The sequence below is a fragment of the Oryctolagus cuniculus genome, chromosome 10 (assembly GCF_051225735.1).
Source record: "Oryctolagus cuniculus isolate XC-2025 breed Fujian yellow rabbit chromosome 10, ASM5122573v1, whole genome shotgun sequence".
NCBI lineage: Eukaryota > Metazoa > Chordata > Mammalia > Lagomorpha > Leporidae > Oryctolagus > Oryctolagus cuniculus.
In genome coordinates, this window is record NC_142876.1 from 118,830,751 (window position 1) to 118,842,864 (window position 12,114).

Genomic DNA, 12,114 nt, shown 5'->3' on the forward strand with positions numbered 1-12,114 from the left:
TTCCTGGCTCCTGATCAGCGCAGCTCCGGCCGTTGCGGCCAATTGGGGAGTGAACCACTGGATGGAAGACCTCTGTCTTTCTCTGTCTCTCTCTCTGTCCCTCCTCTCTCTGTGTAACTCTGACTTGCAAATAAATAAATAAATCTTTAAAAAAAAATTTACCGGCCGGCGCCGCGGCTCACTAGGCTAATCCTCTGCCTTGCGGCGCCGACACACCGGGTTCTACTCCCGGTCGGGGCGCCGGATTCTGTCCCGGTTGCCCCTCTTCCAGGCCAGCTCTCTGCTGTGGCCAGGGAGTGCAGTGGAGGATGGCCCAAGTACTTGGGCCCTGCACCCCATGGGAGACCAGGAGAAGCACCTGGCTCCTGCCATCGGATCAGCGCGGTGCGCCAGCACAGCACGCCAGCCGCGGCGGCCATTGGAGGGTGAACCGACGGCAAAGGAGGACCTTTCTCTCTGTCTCTCTCTCTCACTGTCCACTCTGCCTGTCAAAAAAAAAAAAAAAAAAAATTACCAACTAGACTACTATAGATTTACTGAATTTTGAGTCCTGACTGCGGTAGCCTTGGCAGTGCCAGACCAAATTCCGAGGTCTTTTATGGCCTGTGTGACAGACATTCTTCACCTTGGGTCCTAGGCTGCCAAGCAAAGGTACAGAAAGGCCAAGTTGCTCTGGCCGAAACTGGGTAAGAGGCAGCCGCTCAGACTGCCCACTCCCCTTCTTTTTCACATCTGGTGTTCCTCCAAGTCTAGGGAAGGAGACAGACAGTCACTGATACAGCCGTGGCCCGGTCATGCAGCCCTGCCAGGAGACAGACGTCCCAGACAGCCAACAGCTGACAATGGATGGTCAACGATTTCATTATCACTCCCCCAAAAAGGCAGACTCGATGGGTAAATGTATGCAGGAAGATTTAGCATGATTTGTTCAAGAGTTTCTAATGCTTCAAGATTTATCACAATACTTAAATATCACTACCAACAGACACCAAAATTATTTTTAAAAAATCTTGCCAACCCTGATCCTAGGATACGAAGTCTGACCCACCTGAGCAGTTCCTCCACGGACTGGTCACGCTCTCCCTGCTTCAGTCGGTTAGCAAGGATCTCAACGGCCAAATACAGTAAACGGTGATTCTCAAGTTCAGAAAATCCACTCCTACAGGCAGTCAAGGAAAGATGGCTTAGCTTAGTTTCACGACAATTCCAGGTACAGCATGTGAGGGTGCTGGTCTCCAACTAGACCATCAGTGAGTCAACAGAGTGTGAAAAAGAACTGAAAGCATCGAGGTGTCAAGTGCTGTAAAGTTGTGAACATAAGATAAGAAGTTGAGGGGCACCCAGGACAGTCTTAAGGCTTCATGGGATTATTTCTAGGGTGAAAAAATGCTCTTTCATTTCCTACATTTCAGAGGAAAGTCTTGGGCTCCTATAAAAACGCAGGAATACTTCTGTCAGACTGCTAAATCAATGTCTAATTCATAGCAGGTGTTCAACAAAGAACACATCCTTTCTTCTACACTATAACTCGTACCTTTCCTACTGTCCCTTCCTTCCCACCCAAAGATTATTAACCTAGGCCAGAACCTTACATGTAGATCATGGTGACACCTTTTTGCACCCCTTTCCAATCTCTTCTGCACCCTGCTACAAAAAGCATTCTCCCAAACTGGTGCTTTTTTTTTAACATCAAGGCTATAGCCATCAAATTCCAAAATTGCTTCTCTGATTGATACTTTTTTAAGATTTATTTATTTATGTGAGGCAGAGGTACAGAGAAAGGGGGAAACAGAGAGAGAGGTCTTCCATCCACTGGTTCACTCCCCAAATGGCTACAATGGCTGGAACAGGGCCGATCCGAAGCCAGGAGATTTTTCCAGGGCTCTGACATGGGTGCAGGGGCCCTAGCACTTGGGTCATCTTCCACAGCTTTCCCAGGCCATTATCAGGGAGTTGGGTAAGAAGTGGGGCAGCTGGGTCTTAAACTGGTACCCACATGTGATGCCAGCACCAAAGGTGGTGGCTTAGCCTACTATGCCACAGTATCAGCCTCTGGTTGGGATTTTAAGCCTTCTGCCTGGCTCTGAAGATCAGCACAGATGACCCCCAGAACCTCCTCTAGAAGCGTTCTACCTGCTACACCACAGCGCCGGCCTCATGAACATCCTGTTAAGTGTTTGTCATCTATAAATCTCCTTGATAAATTGCCCCGTCTTTAGTCAGGCACTCTTTTTAGTACTGAGGATATGAAAATGCCATCTGCCCTCATGGAGCTCACAATCTAACAGGGAAAACAGATGAACGAGTAATTGTAACAACAGGTGCTAAGTTTTGGGGCCAGCATTGACTAGTGAGTGAAGCCGCCATCTGTAATGCTGGCATCCCATATGGGTGCCAGTTCGTGTCCCAGCTGCTCTAATTCCAATCCAGCTCCCTGCTAATGGCCTGAGAAAAGCAGCAGCAGATGGTCCAAGTGCTTGGGCCCCTGCACCCATGTGGAAGACCCTGAAGAAGCTCCTGGCTTTAGCCTGGCCCAGCCCTGGCCAATGCAGCCATCTGGGGGTAAATCAGCAGATGGATGTTCTGTCTTTCCCTCCTTGTAACTCTTTCAAATAAATAAATAAATCTTTTTTATTAAAGGTGCTAGGTTTTATCATAAGAGGCTATCAAATTATTAGGAGAGGGGTCGGCGCCATGACACAATAGGTTAATCCTCTGCCTGCCTCGCTGGCATCCCATATGGTCACTGGTTCTATTCCTGGTTGCTCGTCTTCCAATGCAGCTCTCTTCTGTGGTCTGGGAAAGCAGTGGAAGACGGCCCAAGTGTTTGGGCCCCTGCACCCACATGGGAGACTGGGAGGAAACACCTGGATCCTGGCTTTGATTAGCACAGCTCCGGCCACTGCAGTCATTTGGAGAGTGGACCAATGGAAGGAAGACCTTTCCCTTTCACTGTCTATAACTCAACCTCTCAAAAAACAAAAAACAAAAAAAACCACAAAGTATTAGGAGAGAAGTGAGGGTCAGGGAGGTGAGAAGGAGGCTTATTTAGCCCAGGGGTATGCTAGAATACATCCCTAAGGAGAAATTTAAGTTCAGATCTCAACAGGTGAGTCAGAAAGGCGGGGATCCAGAGGGAGGGAGTGCGGCAGAACGCGTCTTTGTGAAAGCCTCCAGACGAAGCTAAAAGGAGCCGAAGTTAACCAAGTGTGGCTGGTGGCAGAGAACTACACAGGAAGTGAAACAGCAGGAGTCAGAGGCCTTAGAAGGTAGGTAAAAATTTGAACTCAGAACAATCAACACCAAATTAGACCAAAATTAGGATAGGATTAGACCGGGTTTGTGCAGGAAAGATCGCCCTTGACTGCTGTGTGAAGAAAGACTGAGGAAGACAACTGGAAGCAGAGACCAACTGTGAAACTAGGGAGTCCAGGACAGAGAAGACGGGAGTCTGGAACACTGGAGAGAAGGGCCGATGGCGATGTGGATGTTACCGAGATGAAACAGGATTTGAGGATCAGATGTGGGAGAAAGGGTGCAAAGTTGAGACAGAAACAAAGAGTAATTTCTGGATTCTGACTCAGATATGTGTGAGGCCATTTCTGGAGCCAGGCAGAGCTGAAGCAGAAGTGGTCAGGATGACACACTGCTTTGATGTGAGGAGTCTGAGGTGTCAATGGTGTATCTAAGGGGGTGTCGAGTAGGCAGTTGGATATAAATGTCTGTAACTCAGAAGATAAATTCATGCATACATTTAAGCTTGGGTAAGGCTGCCCTGAAAAACCTGAATAATGGCAAGAGAGGGGCCAGGGCCTAATCTTGAGGAAAAAAGGGATTTAAAGGACATATCTAATTCTGTTTGTGACCACACTGTGCCTTCCAGCTCCTGCTTTTACCTCTCTGGAGGTCATCTGCCCCTTAAAACCCTAATCAAGTACCCCTGCTTCTGTGAAGGTGCCCCAAACACTCCCGCTCACACTGTGATCAGCTCTTTACCACGCACCCTAGGGTGTAGTTCTGGATGGTGTGGCACTCTGAATTCACGCTCGTTCCACACAGGTGAGATCCGGCACACTCCTGGTCCTGTGCTTGGCAGATGCTGCAGGTCTCCTGGGAGACGCTGTGCTAGTGGGTGTACTCCTACACTGGCAGGTCACTGCCCCAGTCAACGACAATCAACGCTGTCAACAGACAGCAGGGGGAGGGCCACACCCCTTTCTCTGGATGCTGATGCAATCTGGCACGGTGTTCCTGATGCGGTGGGCCCAGCAGCACCTGTAGTACTGGGATGTGCACTGCTCCTGGTGGTGCTGGCAGAACTGACACCATTCATGTGGTGCCAGTCCCAGAGAGTAGGAAGATCTAATAGGGATAGGTTCTCAGGAGCCAAGGGGTAAGTCCTGGGGCCCAATGCCACGGCCACCGGTAGGACAAACAGAAGCAGCAATCTCCCTGGCCTGAAAGATGCCATGGCTCCCGTTCTGGTTCCTAGATTCCAAGCAAGCCTCAGCTGCACTCTTCAGAAAGAGCTTCTCAACTAACATTCTCTCCAGGGGCACTACAGAAAGCTTGCTATAGGAAATCAAGAGTCAGATGGTGAGATCTGTTGTGTTCACTAATCAGCAAGTAACCTAATTTGTCAAATGGGTTACTAACAACTGTGACCCCGTAAGACCACAGGATGCGAGGTAAATGAAACGATACAGACAAAAATACTCCACAGTTACATGTGATTTGGGGGCTTTTCCTTCTTTTCTCCATCTCATTGTCTTGGTAACTGTCAACTAAAAGCAAGCATATACACATTTCCCTACTCCACATTCCCCACACGCTCACCAAGCAAAAAGCCCATGGAAGATTTGTAGCAGCCTCTGGTAGCAGGAAGACATAATGTGGTACTCGCGAACTTTCAGCGCTGGTCCGTCAGCTACACTACAGTTCTCAGTGGCTAAGCACTAAAAAGGAACATGGTTTTAGGACAGTTGCTTCAGTAACTGCCCTTTTTCCTCCCAGTGAAATCTCATGCTCATCTGGAGACTCATTTCCATATGGATAAGACCCATCTTCTGACCTGAAAATAGTTATGAATATTCTCCAGATGGTTACACATTGGGGTCAGCAGCTGCACAACACAGTGAGCGATTTCCTGGGCAGCTCTCTGGTGGAGACGAGAGAATCCAATCTTCCGGCTTCCTTTAGTCTACAACAAAATCAGAGTGAGGAGAAGCTGCTAGGTAGCTTCCCTGAAATTAAAACAGTTTACTATGGAGTTGAGTCAAACCTATGTCACCTGGGAGGTACAGATGGAGAAGTGGGTTGCTCACCTAAGAAAATATTCTGACGAAGAGATAAAGCCTTGCTCCATCTTCCAAGAACAGAGAGCTTAGCTGCTGCAGTCAGAACCATGTCTGACGGAGAAGCACAGATCCAGCATAACAAGATGAAGCTCACAGAACAAGGAGAATGCAGAGCAAATAGCAAGTACAAAGATAAAAATCAAGTAGAGAGATACAGGGAGATATATAACGCACAAATACTTACACAAGATTTTCATATTTTTCGTTTACAAAATCTAGCTGCTCTCCCAGAAATGAGGTGCCCATCTGTCCCTTCTACTCACATCTGAGGTCCAGGCTTCATTCAGGGGACTTATAGAACAAATACTCAAGCAAAGAATACGATCCAGGAACGCTTCAGGGCATTTAGGAATGAATTTCTTGTTCGGGTACCTTTCTGTTTCCCTGCTTCACAGTTTCTTCCTAAGGCAAGGTGAATGTGATGTGGCAACACAGGGCTGCCACAGTGCCACCCAGTAACCCAAACTTAGGACACCAAAAGTGACAACTTATTCACCAACTGCTTCCAAGGCCACTGAGGCCAGGCCCTGTGCTTTGCACTCACTAACCTTGAAGAAAGGGACTCTCTTGGCAGCAGGAACAAGCATATTCTCCAACTTCTGGGAGAGATCTTCCAGCAGGAAGAGCAGCTCAGGGGGCCCAAGCTGCACAACCTCGGTAGCCTGTAACAAGGAGGAAAAAAGGAAACTCAAGGATGTCTTAGTCATTTGGGGTATTCAGGAGTGTGACGGCTGGGTGATAGGGTAGGTCTATATTCAGATTCCTGAGGTGTCTACGTATTGTCTTCCATTGTGGCTTCACCAGTTTACATTCCCACCAATAGTGGATTAGGGTACCTTTTCCTCTACACCCTTGTCAGCATTTGTTATTTGTTGATTTCTGTATGAAAGCCATTCTAACTAGAATGAGGTGAAACCTCATTGTGGTTTTGATTTGCGTTTCCCTTACAGCTAGTGATCCTGAACATTTTTACATGTATCTTGCAGGCCATTTGGATTTCCTCTTTTGAAAAATGTCTGTCCTTGGCCCATTTCTTAACTGCGTTGTTTTGTTCATCCCACAAATGGCCGCTACAGCCAGAACTACGCTGATCCAAAGCCAGAAGCCAGGTGCTTCTTTCAGGTCTCCCACGTGGGTGCAGGTGTCCAAGCACTTGGGCCATCCTCAACTGCCTTCCCGGGCCACAGCAGAGAGCTGGACTGGAAGAGGAGCAACTGGGACTAGAACCCAGCACCCATATGGTATGCCGGTGCCGCAGACGGAGGATTAACCCAGTGAGCCACAGCGCTGGCCCCTATATATTCTGGTTATCAATCCTTTATTAGTTGCTTAGTTTGCAAGTAATTTCTCCCATTCTATCAGTTGCCTATTCATTTTCCTGTTTCTTTTGCAGTATAGGAACTTCTCAAGTTGATGTAATCCCATTTGTTAATTTTGGCTTTCATTGCCTGTGCCTCTGGGGTCTTTTCCAAGAACTCTTTTCCTATGCCAATGTTTGCAGGGTTTCTGCAATGTTCTCTAATAATTTGACGGTGTCAGGTTGTAGATTTAGGTCTTTAATCTATTTTGAGTCAACTTTTGTGCAAGTTGTAAGACAGGGGTCTTTCTTCATTCTTCTGCATGTGGAAATCCAGTTTTCCCAGCACCATCTATTGAAGACTGTCCTTGCTCCAGGGATTAGTTTTAGCACTTTGGTCAAATTTAAGTTGGTTGTAGATGCTTGGATTGATTTCTGGCTTTTCTATTCCATTCCATGGTCTATCCATCTGTTTTTGTACCAGTACCAGTTTTGATTATAAGTGCCTTATATTATGTCTTGAAATCTGGTATTGTGATAGCTCTACCTTTGTTTTTGTTGTATAAGATTGCTCTAGCTATTCGAGGTCTCCTGTGTTTCCATAGGAATTTCAGCATTTTTTTTCTAGATCTGAGATTAATGTCTTTGGTATTTTGATTGGTATCTCATTGAATCTGTAAATTGCTTTTGGAAGAATACATTTGATGATACTGACTCTTCTTATCCATTAACATGGAAGATTTTTTCATATCTTCTATTTTTTCTTTAATGGTTTGTAATTCTCATCATGGAGACCTTTGACATCCTTGGTTAAATTTATTTCAAGGTATTTGATTTCTTTATTTTGGTAGCTATTGTGAATGGGACTAATTTTAGAAGTTCCTTCTCAGCCTTGGCATTGTCTGTGTATACAAAGGCCACTGATTTTTATGTACTGATTTTATATCTTGCCACTTACCCAAACTTTTCTATGAGTTCCAAAAGTCTCTTGATAGAGTCTTTTGGATCCCCTATATATAGAATCACATCATCTGCAAATAGGATAGTTTGACTTCCTCTTTCCCAATTTGTATCCCTTTGATTTATTTTTCTTGCCTAATGGCTCTGGCTAAAACCTTTTCTGTTTTATACTGTTTTCTTGGTTTCATTTTTTAAAATTTCTTCTTTAACTTTAATTATTAATTTTCTCCTACTAGTTTTGGATTTGGTTTGCTGTTTTTTTCCAGATCCCTGAGATGCACTGATAACTCATTTATTTGGTGCTTTTCCAATTTCTTGATGTAGGCACCAATTGTTATAAACTTTACTCTTAACACTGCTTTTGCTGTATCCCCTAAGTTTTGATATGCTGTACTGCCATCTTCATTTGCTTCCAGAAATTGTTCAATTTCTTTTTTTTTTTACTACAAAATATTTTATTTCAATAAACATCCTTTAACAGAAATTATTTGAATTCCTAGCATATTCATTACCATTCCAATTTCAAACTTTCAGATAAGAAATGGAAGGAATCTTGAAAGCCAAATTTCATGTCTCAAATATTGTATTATTATTTATATAGAGAAGGCTGGAGGAGGGAGAGCAGCAAACAAAAGCTGGAGGGTGATCACCATGTGTGGTTTCCCAAGAACAGAAATTAGTGTGTCTCTAATCGTCTCTGTATACTGGCTGGGAGAATGCAAAACCTAATTCAACATCTGATGTTGAATAAATCTCAAAATCTTTCAGCAGAAAAATCTCATGAAACCATTCTAATTTTTCATGTACAGGGATTCTAAAACTTATAATTAAGTGTATCTGTGACAAAATAAAAATAATCTCCTTAACACACAACTTCACAGAAAGCACCATATGTTTGTGGTCTGAAATAAGTTTTGAAACATTCAGAATATTGTTAGCTTTGCATATTTTCTTCAGGCTCAATGCTTCCTTTATGACAAGTACAATTTTCTGTGAACATTCTGAGGTCTTAATAGTGACTGAAGCTTATTCTGCATATCTGTTCTGGTTACAAGAATAGGATAAAAGTTTGATTTCTCCTAGGACCCACTGTGCATTCAGGAGCTGTTCTAGAGGTTCCAGGGTTGTTCATGTCCAGCTTCATTCCACTGCACTCCTAGAAGATGAATGGCATGCTTTCTATTTTTTTTTTTTTTTTTTTTTGAATTCTTGAGACTTGCTTTATGGCATAGAGGCATAGCATGTCGTCAATCCTAGAGAAAGTTCTGTGCACTGCTGAGAAGATTGTGTATTCTGCAACTATAGGATTAAAAATTCTGTAGGTATTTGTTAGGTCCATTTCCTTGCTGACTTTCTGTCTGGCTCATCTGACCATTGCTGAAATTGGGGTACTGACATCCCACATTACTACTGTATTTGAGTCTAAGTCTCCCTTTAGATCCCTTAACATTTCTTTTAAATAGTCAGGTGCCCTGTAATTAGGTGCATATACATTTATAATAGTTACATCTTCCTGTTGAATTGATCCCTCAATCATTATAATAGTGCCCTTTGTCTCCTTTTTAAAAATTTGTTTATTTATTTGACAGGTAGAGTTAGAGAGAGAGAGTTAGAGAGAGAGAGAGAGAGAGAAAGGTCTTTCTTCCATTGGTTCACTCCCCAAATGGCCGCTACGGCTGGCACTGTGCCGATCTGAAGCCAGGAGCCAGGTGCTTCTTCCTCCTGGTCTCCCTTGCGGGTGCAGGCGCCCAAGCACTTGGGCCATCCTCCACTGCCCTCCCAGGCCAAAGCAGAGAACTGGACTGGAAGAGGAGCAACTGGGAGTAAAACCTGGCGCCCATATGGGATGCCAGGGCTACAGGCAGAGGATTAACCAAGTGAGCCATGGCGCCAGCCCTCTTTGTCTTTTTAACAGTTGTTGTGTTAAAGTTTATTTTGTCTGATATTAGGATGACTACATCAGCTCTTGTTTTCTGGTAGCATGGAATATCTTTCTCCATCCCTTCACTTTCAGTCTGCGTGCATCTTTGTTGGTGAGAAGTGTTTCTTATAGGCAGCAAACAGATGGGTTTTGCTTTTTAATCCATTCAGCCAGTCTGTCTTTTAACTGGAGAGTTGAGGCCATTTACATTTAAGGTGACTATTGATAAATAATGATTTTGCCCTTCCATTTTTCCATAAACATTCCTATTATTTACATTGGATTTCCTTTGTACTTTTACTGAGAGATATCCTTTCCTTACCTTCTTTCATAGTGATGACTATGGTTTTGTATGCAGCACAACCTTAACTATCTTCTGCAGGGCTTGATGGGTAGTGACAAATACTTTCAATTTCTGTTTGTCATGGAAGGCCTTTATTTTACCTTCATTCATAAATGAGAGCTTTGCAGGGTATAGTATTGTGGGTTTAAAGTTCTTTTCTCTTAAGACCTGGAATACATCTCATCATTCTCTCCTAGACTGTAGGGTTTCTGATGAGAAGTCCACTTCGAGTCAAACTGGAGATTCTCTGAACATAATCTGGTGTTTCTCTCATGCACACTTTAGAATATTTTCTTTGTTTTACCATGGAAAGTTTGATTACAATGTGTCATGGTGAAGATCTTTTCTGGTCATGTCTATTAGGAGTTCTATGTGCTTCCTGTACTTGGATGTCCCTTTCTTTCTGTATATTAGGGAAGTTTTCTGTTATTATTTCACTAAAAAGGCCTTCTAATCCTTTCTGTCTTTCCATGCCTTCAGGAACTCCTAGAACCTGTGTATCAGGTCTTTTGATAGTATCCTGCAGATTACCAACACCGTTTTCTAATTTCTTCTTGTGTTTGGTCTGTTTGTATAATTTCCTGTGATTTGTCTTCTAAGTTGGATGTTCTTTCTTCTGCTTCACTGATTTTGTTAAGGCTTTCAACTGCATTTTTTATTTGCTTTACTGATTTCTTCATTTCCAAGATTTCATTTCGATTTCTTTTTTTTTTTCCAACACTTTGTCCCCCCAATCACAATACAGCCCAGGCATGACGCGGCCGGAGCTGAGGTGTGCATGGGGCGGGCCTGCTCTGCCTCCTCTTTCTATACAGTCAGTATAAGAACACAGCCTGCAGTAAGTACCAGGAGGCCTTGATTTCTTTTTTAAGATCTCAATTTCATGGGAGAAATTGTCTTTCATGTCCTTTCTGGATTTCATTAGTTCGTGCATTTGCTTCTGATTACTTCTAAGTAATCCTATGATCAATTCATGTCCTCCCACGCAGCCTCAGTGTTTTCAGTCCTGTCTCACAAGCCTCTCGCACCCAGCCCCGCCTGTTCTCCCCACCAGACTCAGGAGCCTCCGCTTGGCTGGTTGCTGGGTGCAGACAACGAGCTGGCGCAGTTGTTATGTATGCCCAAAATGGCACCTTCTCTCTTTATCTGCCAGTTAACACTTCCAGGGCAATCGGGAAGAGAGAAAATGTGCTCCCCCTTTTGTTTTCTCTCCTCTAGTTTGGTGGGTACACTATCACCCATGGGGCTCCGAGCGGTACTCCCTCTAGTCTCTTCCTGAAGCTTTTTCACCAGTGGCTTGGGCTGCTGCAGTCTGGTGTCACCTCACTCTCCAACGCTGTTGCAGAGGCTCTTGGCTGTAGGGTCCTGAGTTATGCGAGTCCTTGCCCTCCACATAGGTCCACTGTGTCCCTCCAGTTTGTGTACAGTTCCCTGTGTTGTCTTCTCAACTGTTCCCTGAGACTCTTTCCATTTATTTTAAACTATCTTCTTCTAGACTACAGCAGTAAGCTCTGTCCCTACTTTGCCACCTTAATCCCTTCAATTTTTTTTCCTTAACCCTGAGAAATTCTATTCTCTGGTGAAATTCCTTATCAAAAGTTATTTTTTTCTGTGAAAATGACTTCCTCTCCCTATTTCATTATGAATACCTTCCTTCATCAGAATTTCGTTGGTACGTGGTTCGCACCATTTATACAGTACAGGCCACCAACACAGCAGATACTGCACATCACTTCTACTTCCTCTGTCAGGTTAGCAGTACCAGAAGGCAAGCACTGTGCTGTGTACTAGTGGGGGTTTAATTAGTGGCAAACAGAAAAAAGGACTCCAATACCATCTGTCAGATACTGAACAAATGTTATGAGAAAGTGAAAACGGCATAGACCTCTACTAATCAGAATAGAGCTCCTCTATAAAAGTAATGTAGGTAGATTATTATTAACAAGGATCACGTTATCAGAAAATATGAGTATTTTAAAATTTTCTAATATATTCTAAAATAATTTATTAATAACCTTATTAGCAAATATGAATATTTTACAAATATCTAACATTATAAAAACATACATATCAGAATGAGGGTTGGTGTTTGGCCTACTGGTTAAGATGACAAGTAAGAAGCCTACAAACTACATCGGAGTACCTCAGATCAATACCTAGCCCTGGCTGACCTCAGCTTCCTGTGACTGTGGGCTCTGGGAGGTAGCAGGTGACATCTCAAGTAATTAGGTTCCTG

At 43.8% G+C, this 12,114-nt stretch overlaps 1 protein-coding gene and 1 non-coding gene across 6 annotated transcripts in view; both read right to left on the reverse strand.

The window, feature by feature from the left end:
- Positions 1 to 12,114, reverse strand: part of FANCD2 (FA complementation group D2) — a 78,638-nt gene that overhangs the window by 17,546 nt on the left and 48,978 nt on the right. For 3 of the 5 annotated variants that reach the window (XM_008249932.5, XM_008249931.5, XM_089306675.1), the window contains exons 30-33: positions 5,906 to 6,019; positions 5,072 to 5,200; positions 4,837 to 4,955; positions 1,049 to 1,159 (exon numbers count right to left, since the gene is read on the reverse strand). In XM_008249932.5, coding sequence (XP_008248154.4) covers positions 1,049 to 1,159; positions 4,837 to 4,955; positions 5,072 to 5,200; positions 5,906 to 6,019 — 473 coding nt within the window. Of the gene's footprint in view, positions 1 to 1,048; positions 1,160 to 4,836; positions 4,956 to 5,071; positions 5,201 to 5,324; positions 5,760 to 5,905; positions 6,020 to 12,114 lie in introns of those variants that run through there. The other 2 variants (XR_016215085.1, XR_016215084.1) reach the window with 2 other exon arrangements.
- On the reverse strand, positions 10,599 to 10,733 carry LOC127487230 (small nucleolar RNA SNORA51). The gene has a single exon (XR_007913837.3). It is a non-coding gene; the product is annotated as a small nucleolar RNA SNORA51 (small nucleolar RNA).